Consider the following 12,673-nt stretch of genomic DNA (forward strand, 5'->3'; position numbering starts at 1 on the left):
TCTACCGGAGGTCATACGTGTGACCCCGGACTCTTCCGTCTTTATTTTTGCGGGGCGGTTGGGCAGGCTGCTGTTCGGCCTGAGTTGTTGCTTTATCCCGACCGCGTGGTGGCCGGTCGGCCGCCCTGTCTCGACCACGTGGTGGTCGTTCCGCATTACGCGAGGGAGATGTGTGCTCCGGTGCCTCCTCATCGAATTGAGGTAGCAGTCTGCGTTTCGGGTAGCTCTTGGCTGGGCGCTTGAGGCCGTATTCTTCCGCTGTCAGGACGTCAGTCCATCTATCGACGAGCAGATCTTGTTCAGCTTGAAGCTACTGTTGTTTCTTTTTCAGGCTCCTTGCGGTAGCTATGAGTTGAAGCTTAAAGCGCTCTTGCTCCAGAGGGTCCTCAGGCACGATGAAATCTTCGTTGCCGAGGCTTGTCTCCTCTTCGGAGGGTGGGCGGTAACTATCGTCCCCCGAGTCATCTTCTATGGCCTGCTCATCAGGGTTGTCTTGTCTGTCGTCATGTTCCTCCTGTTCGGATGCAGCACCGACAGGGTCTTCATTGTTTTCGGCATCGCCCGGAGTGCTATTTTCTCCGGTACCAGTGTTTCTATCTTTTGAGCGGCGAGGCTTAGAACGGCATTTGGGGCGCCGGCGCTTGGACTGCGTCTCAGAAGGTTTATTCTTATCTGGCTCTTCTTTGTCGTCGCCAGATCCTTTGGGTGTATCAACCATGTATATGCCATACGAAGAGGTGGTCGTCCAACGTCCAGTGAATGGTGGGTGTCGGCCTTACTCATTGTCGGCATCGTCGTCCATACCGGTGATGTCTTCGGAGCCATAGTCAAGCACGTCGGTTAAGTCGTCGACGGTGGCTATGAAGTGGGTGGCGGGTGGGGAGCAAAATTCCTCATCGTCCGCCTCTAGCTCGAACCGAACATAGTTCGGCGCTGAGTCTTCCTCCAAGGACAAGTTCTTCAAAGAAGTTAGTACGTCACCCAAAGGTGAATGCTGGAAGATGTCTGCGGCGCTAAATTCAAAAATCGATAACCGATCCAGCTCGGTGTCCGCAGGCGCACTTGATCTGGAACATGCAGCCGGAGACGAGTCCGGAGTTCCATTGATGCCAGCATTGCAGGATGTTGAATCCGTGTGCGGCTCCAACGCCGCGGACTTTACGGCCTCGGAGGGGATGACTTGCTTCGGCACTGAAGCCGTTGCAGCAACAGGATCCATCTCCTGGGTGTGCTCCGATGACAGATTTTAGTCATGTTCATCGGAGAGAAGGAGAGCGATCGCCGCGGTCTCAAATCCATCGAAGATCAAGTCTCCATGGATATCCGCGACGTAGTTCAAGCTTCCAAATCTGACCTGATGGCCAGGGGCGTAGCTATCGACCTGCTCCAGATGGCCAAGCGAGTTGGCCCGTTACGAAGCCGCCGAACACAAATATTCGTCCGGGGAGAGAGGTCTCTCCCTGAACGACGCCATTACCGACGATCGAAGGGGCCATCGAGCCTTTCGTCAACGGCACAGTGGAACTCTCAATGAAAGCACCAATGTCGGTGTCAAAACTGGCAGATCTTGGGTAGGGGGTCCCGAACTGTGCGTCTAGGATCGATGGTAATAGGAGACGGGGGACACAATGTTTACCCAGGTTCGGGCCCTCTCTATGGAGGTAATACCCTACTTCCTGCTTGATTGATCTTGATGAATATGAGTGTTACAAGAGTTGATCTACCACGAGATCGTAATGGCTAAACCCTAGAAGTCTAGCCTATGAGTATATGGTAATGAATCTGTCCTATTCGGACTATGCCCTCTGGTTTATATAGACATCGGAGAGATCTAGGGTTACATGGAGTCGGTTACATAGGAGGAAATCTTCATAATCGGTCGCCCAGCTTGCCTTCCACTCCAAGTAGAGTCCAACCCGGACACGGGTATAGTCTTCGGTCTTCATGTCTTCATAGCCCATCAGTCCGGCCCAACAGATAACTGGCCGGACGCCCGAGGACCCCTTAGTCCAGGACTCCCTCACCCTCTCCGATGATCAGGCGAGCCATTGATCCTTTGGCGACCCAACAGCGGAACTCTCAATGAAAGCACCAATGTCGGTGTCAACACTGGCGGATCTCAGGTAGGGGGTCCCGAGCTGTGGATCTAGGATCAATGGGGAACAAGGGACGATGAACACGGTGTTTACCCAGGTTCAGGCCCTCTCGAAGAGGTAAAACCCTACGTCCTGCTTGATTGTATTTGATGTATGATATGGTTACAGAGTCGATCTACCTCGAGATCAGGCAGGTTGATGGGGTAATGAATGTTGCTCTAGCCCTAAAGACTAAGACCCCCTGGTTTATATAGACACCAATATGGTTAGGGTTACAGGAAATCGGTTACAAGGAAGGAAAGATCCGCCCTAATCTTAACTTGGAGGGCACACCACGACGCCGAAGACTTCCTATCCAGCCACAGATCTGTGCTCTGGTTCGGCCCCATAATGGCCCATCAGTTCGGCCCATACACAGTAAGCCTGCTGCCCGAGGACCCCTTAATCCAGGACTCCCTCACTACACATACCCAATCCTTCGAGTGAAGCCTTTTAAAATCTCTTGCAGCTCAGTCAATTTCTTCAGTGAGAGAGATGAAGTTCTTCTAGTCTCTGGGGAATTTGTTCTGACTGAGGAGTTAGGAATTCGCCAGTGCAAATTGCCTACAGTGAGGAACATGATAGCCCTGAGGAATTTGAGAGCTCAAATTTCCGACCGTTGTTGTGCTTCGTGCCGGCTGTCCCAAATATCTTATCCACATAACGGTCATATCATTAGCGGCATTTATGTCTTATCATGTCGGGCTGCTCCCGGGCTATAAATAGCCACCCCCTCAACCACTAGCTGGTTGGCTGCTCCGAGAGATAGATTGACACTTGTCATTTAGAGCATCCCATCCTCCAAGGACTTCGAGAGAAAATCATCAGTGAGGAAAAACCCAAACCCCAACACCTAAAACCAAAAGTGATTGAGCATCACTGAAGAAATTGTTCCTGAGTGGAACCAACGCTTGTTACCTTTGAAGACTGTTCATCTTCCAGACGGTTAGGCATCAAGGTCTAGAGCATCGAAGAGGAATTGTGGATCACCGAGTGACCAAGTCTGTGAAGGTTTGGAAGTCGCCTTGAAGACTTACCACGAGTGATTGGGCGAGGTCTGTGTGACCTTAGCTCAAGGAGAATACGACAAAGACTGTGTGTCCTGGGATTGTGTGTCCTTTGGTTTAAATACGAAGCCACTCCAACCAGACATACAACTGTCATAGCAGTTGGAACTGGTCTACCAAATCACTGTCTTCATCGAGCTACTGGTTCTATTTCCTTTGGTCGCAACAGCCAAAGGCAGACAGCCCGCGTACGCCTAATCGTCTACTTACGATTTAGTCGAAGCGAGTCCGAAGATGACTCATGTTCTGACATCTCCAAATCAGTTTTTTAAATCTCTGTTTGCTACACGGAGAAGCAAACGTTTCAAGGGACAAAATTCCTAGGCCATCATTACCATAAATTGATCTCACACAAGGCTTTCCAAGTGGTTTTGCTCACCAACGGTTGCTCCTTGCTCCACGCCAACACACAAGGGAATCAATTGGCAGAGCACGCGCCTGAAAGGCTGCTACGTGAGCGTGGACTTGAAGTCAACTGCTACGGCCTCGTCTCCACTTCGGGCTGCCTGCTTCAAACCAGCTTGGCGCCTGTACTGCGGGTTGTGGCTGCCTACGAGTCGCCGAGCAACCCCGTTGCCATGGTCGCCTCTGCTTCGACCCGCTTCCATGGCCATCTCCGCGCTGAGCCGCTGCCATCTCTACGGCCGCAAGCCGCCGCCCCGCCTCTCCCTGCTGGGCGTCGCCTCCGCCCATGGCTGCCACGGCCGCCGCAAGCACCCTCCGCCGGCTGTGTCGAGGCACCTCTGCCTGGTTTACGCCTCAGCCGGCCTCTTCCACCTGTCGCTACGGCCTTGAGCTGCCGCTTCGCGCCGCTCCAATCTTCTGTTAACGCATCCGCCGTTGTCAAAGTTGCCTTCACCGGGTCACCTCGTTTGCCGCATGTCGCTGCAGTTCTAAGTCGCCGCCGTCAGGCCTAACCCGGCCTCTGCCTTGGCCTCACGCCACCCTTGCCAGAGCAGGTGTTGAAGCCGCCAGGCCCGCGTTGAGCCGCCTCTGCTGTGAGATCATCTGTCGTTTACAAACATCAGCAAAGATGGTGCCATGTTGTGCTTATGAAGTGTACGTCAGCACCATCACGCACCGGCGTCTGCACCCGCTTACTGATGGAACAGGTGTGCGCAAGTCGCCGCCCGTGCATCTTAATCTACATCAACCCGCCGGAGCTGCGTTGAGCCGCCCTTGCCGCTTTGAGCCGCCAGGGTTATATTAAGTCGCCGGTCTGCCTGAGCCGTCGGAACTATATTGAGTCGCTGGTTTGCCTGAGCCACCTCTGTCGCGATAAACGGATCATCCGTCGTCTAAACAAATCAGGTGATATCCATCCAAATTTGTTTTATTAGCACATGTTGTTTTTGTCAAAAAACAAGTTTATCTTTGCCTTGGTCTGCAATATTGTTGACGCAGGGCATTTATTTATGAAAAAAAGTGATATTATACCACGGGGATGGAGGCACGCCAATATCTTTTGGCACAGGTGGTCGCCGTTACTCAACGGACTCCCGCACCGGCTTACAACGCCGTGGCCGTCTTTCGCGACCACGCCGGCTTACAACAAGGAGGACAACTCACATGTCTGCGACCGGCTTACAATGTGACGGACAACTTACCCGTCCGCCCCCGCGGCCGACTCGGCGTCCGCGTCGCTTACCGCTCCTGCGGTTGACTCGCCCGACCGCACCGACTTACAACGCCACGGCCGGCTCATCAGTCTGCTCCCGCGGCCGGCTCGGCCGTGATTGGTTTCAGCTTCACCATGATGATCATCAACTCCGCGGTGGATAATTTCTGGCCTGACATATCAGGTGAAATCAATCCAGTAAATTTTTATATATTATATATTGTTTTCTTTAAAAAGAGCAATTACTCTGGCTTGCGAGGTTTTTGATACAGGACAATTGTTCACTACATTAACACAACGTGGTTGACTCGCCCATCCGCGCGGCTTACCACGCCGACGATCGATTCGCCCGTCCGGACCGGCTTACAACACCACGGCCGGCTCATCTGTCTGTGCCGCCTCTGATGCAATGGTCATCTTTGCCATCCGTCCCTCGCGGGTTGGTCTATATATACACACTGGGCCGCACCTGTATGCATGAGCTGTTTATTGAATATGAGCGAATCACTGCTTGGGAAGCCTGGTTTTCTTCCAACAAATTGGAGGCGAATTATCATGTATTATCAGCCGCCGTCTGCACTGGATGGTTCAATGGGCAGGCGCACAAGTCGATGCCACTACAGTTTGGTTAACTTCAAAACATCCAGTTGGAAGGAACCATTGGCCGAGTTGCTGACACGGCTCATATGGGATCATTCATAACCCGCCGCAGTCACTTCAACCTTCTGTGGATTCACATTGCGCTATCAATACCAATGATATACACCTTATGCTATGGTCAATATGGAGAATCTCAAAGCCAACTCCTCGAGTCGTCTTGAGACTCGGGGGCTACAATGATATGACTCGGCATCATTGATCGATTTCAATGCATTCAAGAACTCCGGGTCATTGGAGGGAAAAATAACCCGGTCCCGGAGGCTGCCGCCATATTGGTGAAAAGTTTAAAGGCCGTCAGAAAATTTCCGGCTTAAAAAGAAGGATTCCGGTTTAGATCCGGCTCAAGAGACTTGACATCTCCCACAAAGCACTGAAGCTCTTAAATATCTGGTTTAAAATCCGGTTCAAGGGAAATTTATCTGCCACAAAGTTTTGAAGCTCTCAAATCCGGTTCAAAATCCGGTTTAAGGTAAATTTGTTTATCACAAAGCTTTGAAACTTTCAATATCCGGCTTTTCCGGTTCAAAAAGAATTTATCTCTCGCAAAGTTCGAGTTCTCAGGAAAAATTAAAGGGACCAAAAAGAGTCTTTACAAAGCACAACCCAAACATAGGTACCCTGCTTTAATGACCATTGGGAGCTGATCGTATTCGAATTTAGCTTAACCTTTTTGGTGTGACCCTGATCGTATTCGCATCAGAGTCGTTAAATATTCTTATGATCACTAGGGGGCTTCCTGTTCAAACATAGGTCGTATTCGAACCAAAGAGAACATAGCTGTCGATACCCTTTTGATCGGCACACTACCGAGCTCATTGGGGAGTTTCTTGGTCATATTTGAACCATAGCTCAACCCCCTTTGGGAACCGACGTGGATCGTATTCGAATCAGCGTCGTTAAACAACTCTCAAGGTCATTTGGGGCTTCCTGTTCAAACATAGGTCGTATTCGAACCAAAGAGAACATAGTTGTCGGTACCCTCTTGATCGGCAACGCCAAAGCCATTGGGGGCTATATGATCGTATTCGAATCTTAGCTTAACCCCTTTGGGACGGTTTTCTGATCGTATTCGAATCAGAAGCCTCAAAATTTTTTGAAGTCTCTTTTTGCAAACAATTTTTGGATTTTATTTGAAGCTCTTTTTTCATATCTAAAGTGTATATGAGTGGTTGCTATTTAACCCGGCTTGATTTTCGATGATAAATCGCCAGCTTATGACAATCATCATCTATGTGGAAGCATTGGCTTCTAAGGATTGGGTTATCACCCTTACTGCACAGGTCATGTAAACCGGCAGTACAAATTCAATATCACAGTGGTTATATGTGAGATATTATGACCCGCCCTGCGGTAAACCGCCAAGGGATCTTGTGATCTACTTGTGTGCAGGATAAGACTACATTTGGGCGGTTACCCGCCCTGGCTTTTAACGTTAAGTCGCCAGGGCATATGTTGTTTAAACTCTGTGCAGGATTTACAGGGCTATGACTTACATAAATGATTAAGTTCAAGCCCATCATCAAAGATTGAAATTGGTGTCTCAAAAGGGTTATCAATTCTTGGTTTTCTCAAAGGCTATAAGCCGCCGGGTTGTACAAATTCCGGCTTACAATGGAGGCGTATTAAGTCGCCATCGGCCAAGAGCCGCCGGGTATTTAAACTCCGGATTGACTTATCAACAGATGAGGTATTCAAAGTCGCTTTTGCGCAATGGCTATTATTTTATCAATGGATATAATTTATTCTACAATGGAAGGAATAGTCCCGAGTCGCTGCAGGCTTACAACCCGGCACTTGGGGGCTACATTATTTAAATTGAGATCACATCAAAATATGCAAGTCCCATGTCACTGCCAGCATGCACCATGGCACTTGGGGGCTAATGTAAAGACATTTTTTGCTCAACTTATTGAAGACCCGACTCATCACATTGTAATGAGCCGACCCTTAGGGGCTACCAATTGCTCCTGTCAAAAATTCGAGGTACACAAGCCTTAATCCATTATATTGAAAGATCCACTATTCAGTTGGTAGAGTACAAAGCTCTTAACCTTGTGGACGTGGGTTGAAGCCCCATGATGAAGATTACATCATATACTGTTATTATCAATGATCATATTTACAAAGTCCCTGCTCATTATTGCATAATGACCCGGCCCTTGGGGGCTACGCTGGTTGAAGTTTATATGAGCATAAGGCAATTACAAGTCCCAGGTTGCTGCAAGCATGACAACCCGGCACTTGGGGGCTACATAATATGGAGTATTCAGATTTTACTAGTGACTGAGATGAACAATATGGATTTCTTCAAAGTGGTAGCATTTATATTGAAGCAAGTCTTAAACCATCACTTTGTTCTATTCAAGACTTGGGGGGCTACAGGTATTATATTATTATCGAAGAAATATTTTCAAATTCTTTGTTTTTAGCAAACCAGATTGACCCGGCGTTACAAATCATTATGACTCTGTGTCTACAATCTGGCGTCATCAATAATCATGAACTGGCGTTGGCAACAATCATGACCCGGAATTATCAGCTTTTATAACCCGACAATAGTGGTAATCATAAACCGGCAAGTTCTACATCTTTAAACCGGCTGAATATCAGATGAGTTTTTCAAGACCAATATTTCTTAAGCCGGCGCTTTGAAAGCCGACTCAAGTGGATTATTCTTTACAATATTTCTCTACAAGAGACCAATGTCAGCAAATTGACTCTGAAGCTGGCTTATTGACCTGGACTTTTCAAAAGAAGTATCTGGATGTTTTGCATTGACAAAGTTGAAACATATCTGCTAAAGAAGATTTACTATGAGATCATGGACATATACATATCAACAAGGAAATGACAAGGACTTAAAGATGATCAGGTGCCGGTTCAGGAAAATATTTAACCCGGAGCACAACCTGTCAAATTTGTTCTTGTGTTTACGTTGCAGGATCAGTTTAACATGGATAAATCCAAATTAAACTGGGGGCTAATGTCGGGGATATACCATGTGGTATGACCCAGCCAGAAGTATGACCCGGCCGGACTTGGCGGCTCACAGAGACCCGGCGAGTATTTGGTGACTTACTGATAACCCCAACGGCGGATCAGATAGAAGACAAGGCCCAAGGCCCAGAAGGCCGGCTCACGTTTATGATGGGCCGGCTTAAGAAGAAAGGGATGACGAATATTTCCTTTACGAGGAAGCAAGACCCGGACTTGTAATTAACTTGTAAGAAAAGATAGACTAGTCTTAGTCCTACTAGGACTCCACATGTAACCCGCCCCTCTAACTTATATAAGGAGGGGCAGGGCACCCCAAAGAGGGAGAAGACAAGAAACAATCTCTAGGGCTAAACACCGAGAGCCGGTTCCCGGCGACTCTCCCATGATCATAATGAGACCTAGCCTCAAACAGCATGTAGGGTTGTTACCGGATGATGTTTCCCGGGGCCCGAAGCTGTCTAAATCCTCGTCTTGTGTTGCGTCTCTCGATTCCGCTCAACCCCTCTCAAGCTACCACATAGATGCGTTGTCCTCACGACTAAGTCCTGACACTAAGGACATCTGCCGTGACAATTCCACGACACTTTCATTTCCTCGTTTACTTGTTGATGAAATTGATCATTACTGTTTGAAGACTTTGACTGAAGACTTTCTCAATCTCCTCAATCCTATTTCTTCAGTTACCTTGTCTTCTACCTGCTTATCCTGTTTACACGCTACATGTGCTATGTGTATGTTTCATTTCATCATGATGACTATGCTACTGTCTTGTTATGCATGCACCTGAGTACTTTATCTGCTGGTTGTATTTCGTCACTTCGCAAATTTCTCAAGTAGTATTTCCTCAGTGACGAATTTGTAAAAATTGCCTATTCACCCCCCCCCCCTCTACTTAACATAATGCACTTTCAATTGGTATCAGAGCAAGGTACTTCCTTTGTTTAATGTGATTTTGGTTTAACCACCTAGAGTTTTAGTTATGTCGACTACATGCATGATCAAGGTGTCGGCTGGGTGTCCTACCTTCGATGGGATGGACTATCCCTACTAGAAGAACAAGATGCGCATGCATCTTGATGCAATTGACAATGATCTCTGGTACGTTGTGGAAAATGGCATTCCCTCCGTCACCCCCTCCGTAAACGCTACTGATGTGAAGAGATTCAAGCAACTCGACTCTCAAGCGAAGAATATCATATGTGGCCATCTGAGCAAAGGACGGTACGGCAGAGTGAGTGCTTTGGAGACTGCAAAGCTTATCTAGGATAGGCTGTCCAAGGTCAACGAAGGAATCTCAACACAACGTGATTCTCGAGTTGGCGTTCTTCGCAATCTCTTCAACCGCTTCAAAAGACTCGACAACAAAAATGTTCAAAAAACCTTCGATCGCCTCACTGACATCTCTAATCAGCTTCAAGCACTTGGTGCCACTGACATCACCGACCATGAGGTGGTGAAGAAATTGCTGAGATCACTTGATTCCTCATTCGATACACCCGCACTGATGATTCAAGAACGTGGAGACTACAAGTCACTAGATCCTGTTGATATCCTCGTAAGACTGGATACTCATGAATTCCAACAAGCTGAGAAGACAGATCTCTACGGGCCAAGCTATGGAAGATCACGTGCACTGGAGGCCAAGGAAATTTCCTCATCTGAAGGGGAAAATTCTGACAACAACCTTGGTGATCCTGAGGAACTAAGCCAGGCGCTAGCAATGCTCGTGAGGAAATTCCAGAAGTTCTCAAGGCGTGGCCATTTGGAAAATCTTCAAGAGGTGATGACTTGAGATCAGATTCTTCATCCCGCGATTACAAGAAAAGGACTTGCCACAAATGCAAAGGCATGTTCACTACATGGCTGATTGTCCTCAGTGGCTGAAGGAATCAAAGAAGAAGAAGTACAAGGATGACAGTTCAGATGACTCGTAGAAAAAGAAGAAATATTCAAAGTCCTCATCGTCAAAATCTTCAAAGTCTTCGTCTCACAAGAAGAGCAGTTCCAGAAAGGCTCGGGCATTCATTGGCAAGGAAATGGATTATGAAACTGAATCAAAGGAAAATGAGGAAGAGGAGGAATCTAAGGAGTCAGACTCTGGTGTGGCGAGCCTAGCTCTCGCTACTTCTTTCGTCAGCAAGTCCATCTTCAACACTGAGGAATATGGCAACTCCAACACCACTGATGATTGCGACGGTGACTTTGCTCCCACCTATTGCTTCATGGCAAAAGGTGCCAAGGTACTCAAATATCCTTCCTTTGAATCTAGTGAAGATGAATCTGATGAAGATCTCAAACCTAGCTATCCAAACTTGCTAATATTGCCATGAAACAACAAATAGCTTTGGAAAGGGTTCAAAATTTGCTAGAGAAAAGCGATGACCTGTTGGGTGAGGAAGTGGATCGAACTCAAACTCTGACTGATGATCTTCAATGACTTCAGTCTATGTTTGATAACCTTCAAGGTCGTCATGAAACTCTCTTAGCCGATCATGAGAAGCTTTCATATGAGTTTTTTCAAAGAAAGCAAGATCTTGAGAAACTAAGGGTGAGTCATGATGATCTTCAGAGGGAAAATGATTCCTTGCTTGCTCAACAGATCAGTTCCGCTCAGGAAGAATTCATTCCACCATGTCTGAAATGCATCGAACGTGAATCTGCTAATTCTTCACCTAAAAGTTCAAATGCTTTTATTGCTGTAAATTCTTCAACTATTTCTGTGGTCACAAGTTCCTCATCTGAGGATGCCACAAGTATCACTGACGAAAATGCAGGGGTGAAGGAATTGTATGTGACAGGCATGTACAAAAGCCTCAAAGGGCATCAGGCTCTTTGTGATGTGCTTAAAAAGCAGATCCTCAACAGGAACCCTAGGAAAGAGGGTATTGCATTTAAGAGGAAACTCAATGCTGATGGATCCTACTAGAAACCTGAGTAGTATCCCAAAACCTCATGGGTTGCTGCAAAAGGACCTCCCGTAGATCCATCTACTTTATCTGGTTTTACATGTGAATCCTCATATTCATCTGATGAGTCATTTGACTCTAACTATAAATTGTTCAAAAATAAAAATGGTGAGGTATTTGCCAGATATGTTGGAACTAATTGCAGGAACGGTCCTCCTATGAAGAAAATCTGGGTTCCCAAAATATGCCTTGAAAGTCTTCAAGTGAATGTCCTCATGACACCACCTGTGAAGAATAGGAACCCCAGATCAAATTCTTCATATGGACCAAAGTCTTCATATGGATCAAATCCCTCATCTGGTCAAACATACACTATCCTCGTGTTAATGCTTCTGTTTCGCTGGGAAAATCTAAGAGTCATGAATATGTGCATTATTCTTCAAATCATTATGCTCATATGTCCTCGAAGAATTTCTCTGCTTATTCATATGTGTACTCTAACCCCTCTTCTGTGAAACAAATTGCACTCGCTTTGATGCCACCTTTCTCATATGGAGCTCGCAAAATGATGAACTCTTTGCCACCCCTCCAGATGTGGGTGGTGAAGAAAAAGAACTAATCTCTTATGCCGGGTCAGGTCTCCAGACGAACTTAAAAGTCTGAAGAATTTGCTGGAGACCTGAGAATGCTTGAAAGGACGCAAGCTAATCATGAAGAAATGAATTACCCATTTCTCACGTCCTTATTGTTGTATCTATTGCACTACTTGATGAAATTCTATATGACGAATTTGATGTCATATTCTTCACTCTGAAGTATATGAGTTCGTAAGATGCACTAATTCTTCTGTGGGATGAATCCACCTCTGTGAGAATGTGGCCATGCTATCTATATGCATTCAACTGTTCGAAAGCAAGGCCCGATATCAATCCCTAGCCACCATTTTTTATAACCCAAGCTTATACATGTATGTTTCCATCACCTTGGTGTATGAAAGAAATAGTATATTGGGATCCTCCCACTTCGTATCTGTTTGGTAACATTGTTAGATAAGAGTGTGTTAAACTAAAATATTTCACAGTTGGGTTGTAATAAGCAGCGTTTACCTATTTCAGTAGTAATGCGCACTAGGCACTGACCTTTTGTTTGGTTGAACATTCTTCCATCCCCATCACTACAAAGTTTCATTTTGAAATGAAATGAGGGAGCTTTTCTCCTCAATTCAAAAAGGAAAATCCACAAATTTATCCTTTTTACTTAGCTAGTATGTTAAAGTATCTAACTGTGGAA

General features: G+C 46.6%; 1 protein-coding gene across 1 annotated transcript; it reads left to right on the top strand.

Annotated features, from left to right (window-relative positions):
- The first annotated feature begins 9,981 nt into the window (after window positions 1-9,981).
- LOC109785979 (uncharacterized) lies at window positions 9,982-10,411 on the top strand. Its single transcript, XM_040395621.1, has 2 exons — window positions 9,982-10,257; window positions 10,355-10,411. Exons 1-2 carry the CDS (start codon window positions 9,982-9,984, stop codon window positions 10,409-10,411), a joined length of 333 nt encoding a protein of 110 aa, XP_040251555.1.
- The last annotated feature ends 2,262 nt before the right edge of the window (window positions 10,412-12,673 follow it).

Source organism: Aegilops tauschii, chromosome 7, assembly GCF_002575655.3.
Source record: "Aegilops tauschii subsp. strangulata cultivar AL8/78 chromosome 7, Aet v6.0, whole genome shotgun sequence".
In the NCBI taxonomy this organism is placed as follows: domain Eukaryota; kingdom Viridiplantae; phylum Streptophyta; class Magnoliopsida; order Poales; family Poaceae; genus Aegilops; species Aegilops tauschii.

Excerpts from the sequence above, each read along its gene's own strand:
- LOC109785979 (XM_040395621.1), top strand. The coding sequence starts at position 9,982 with ATGATTCAAGAACGTGGAGACTACAAGTCACTAGATCCTGTTGATATC. Across the intron at positions 10,258-10,354 it reads ATTTGGAAAATCTTCAAGAG|TGGCTGAAGGAATCAAAGAA; the intron begins GTGATGACTTGA and ends GATTGTCCTCAG.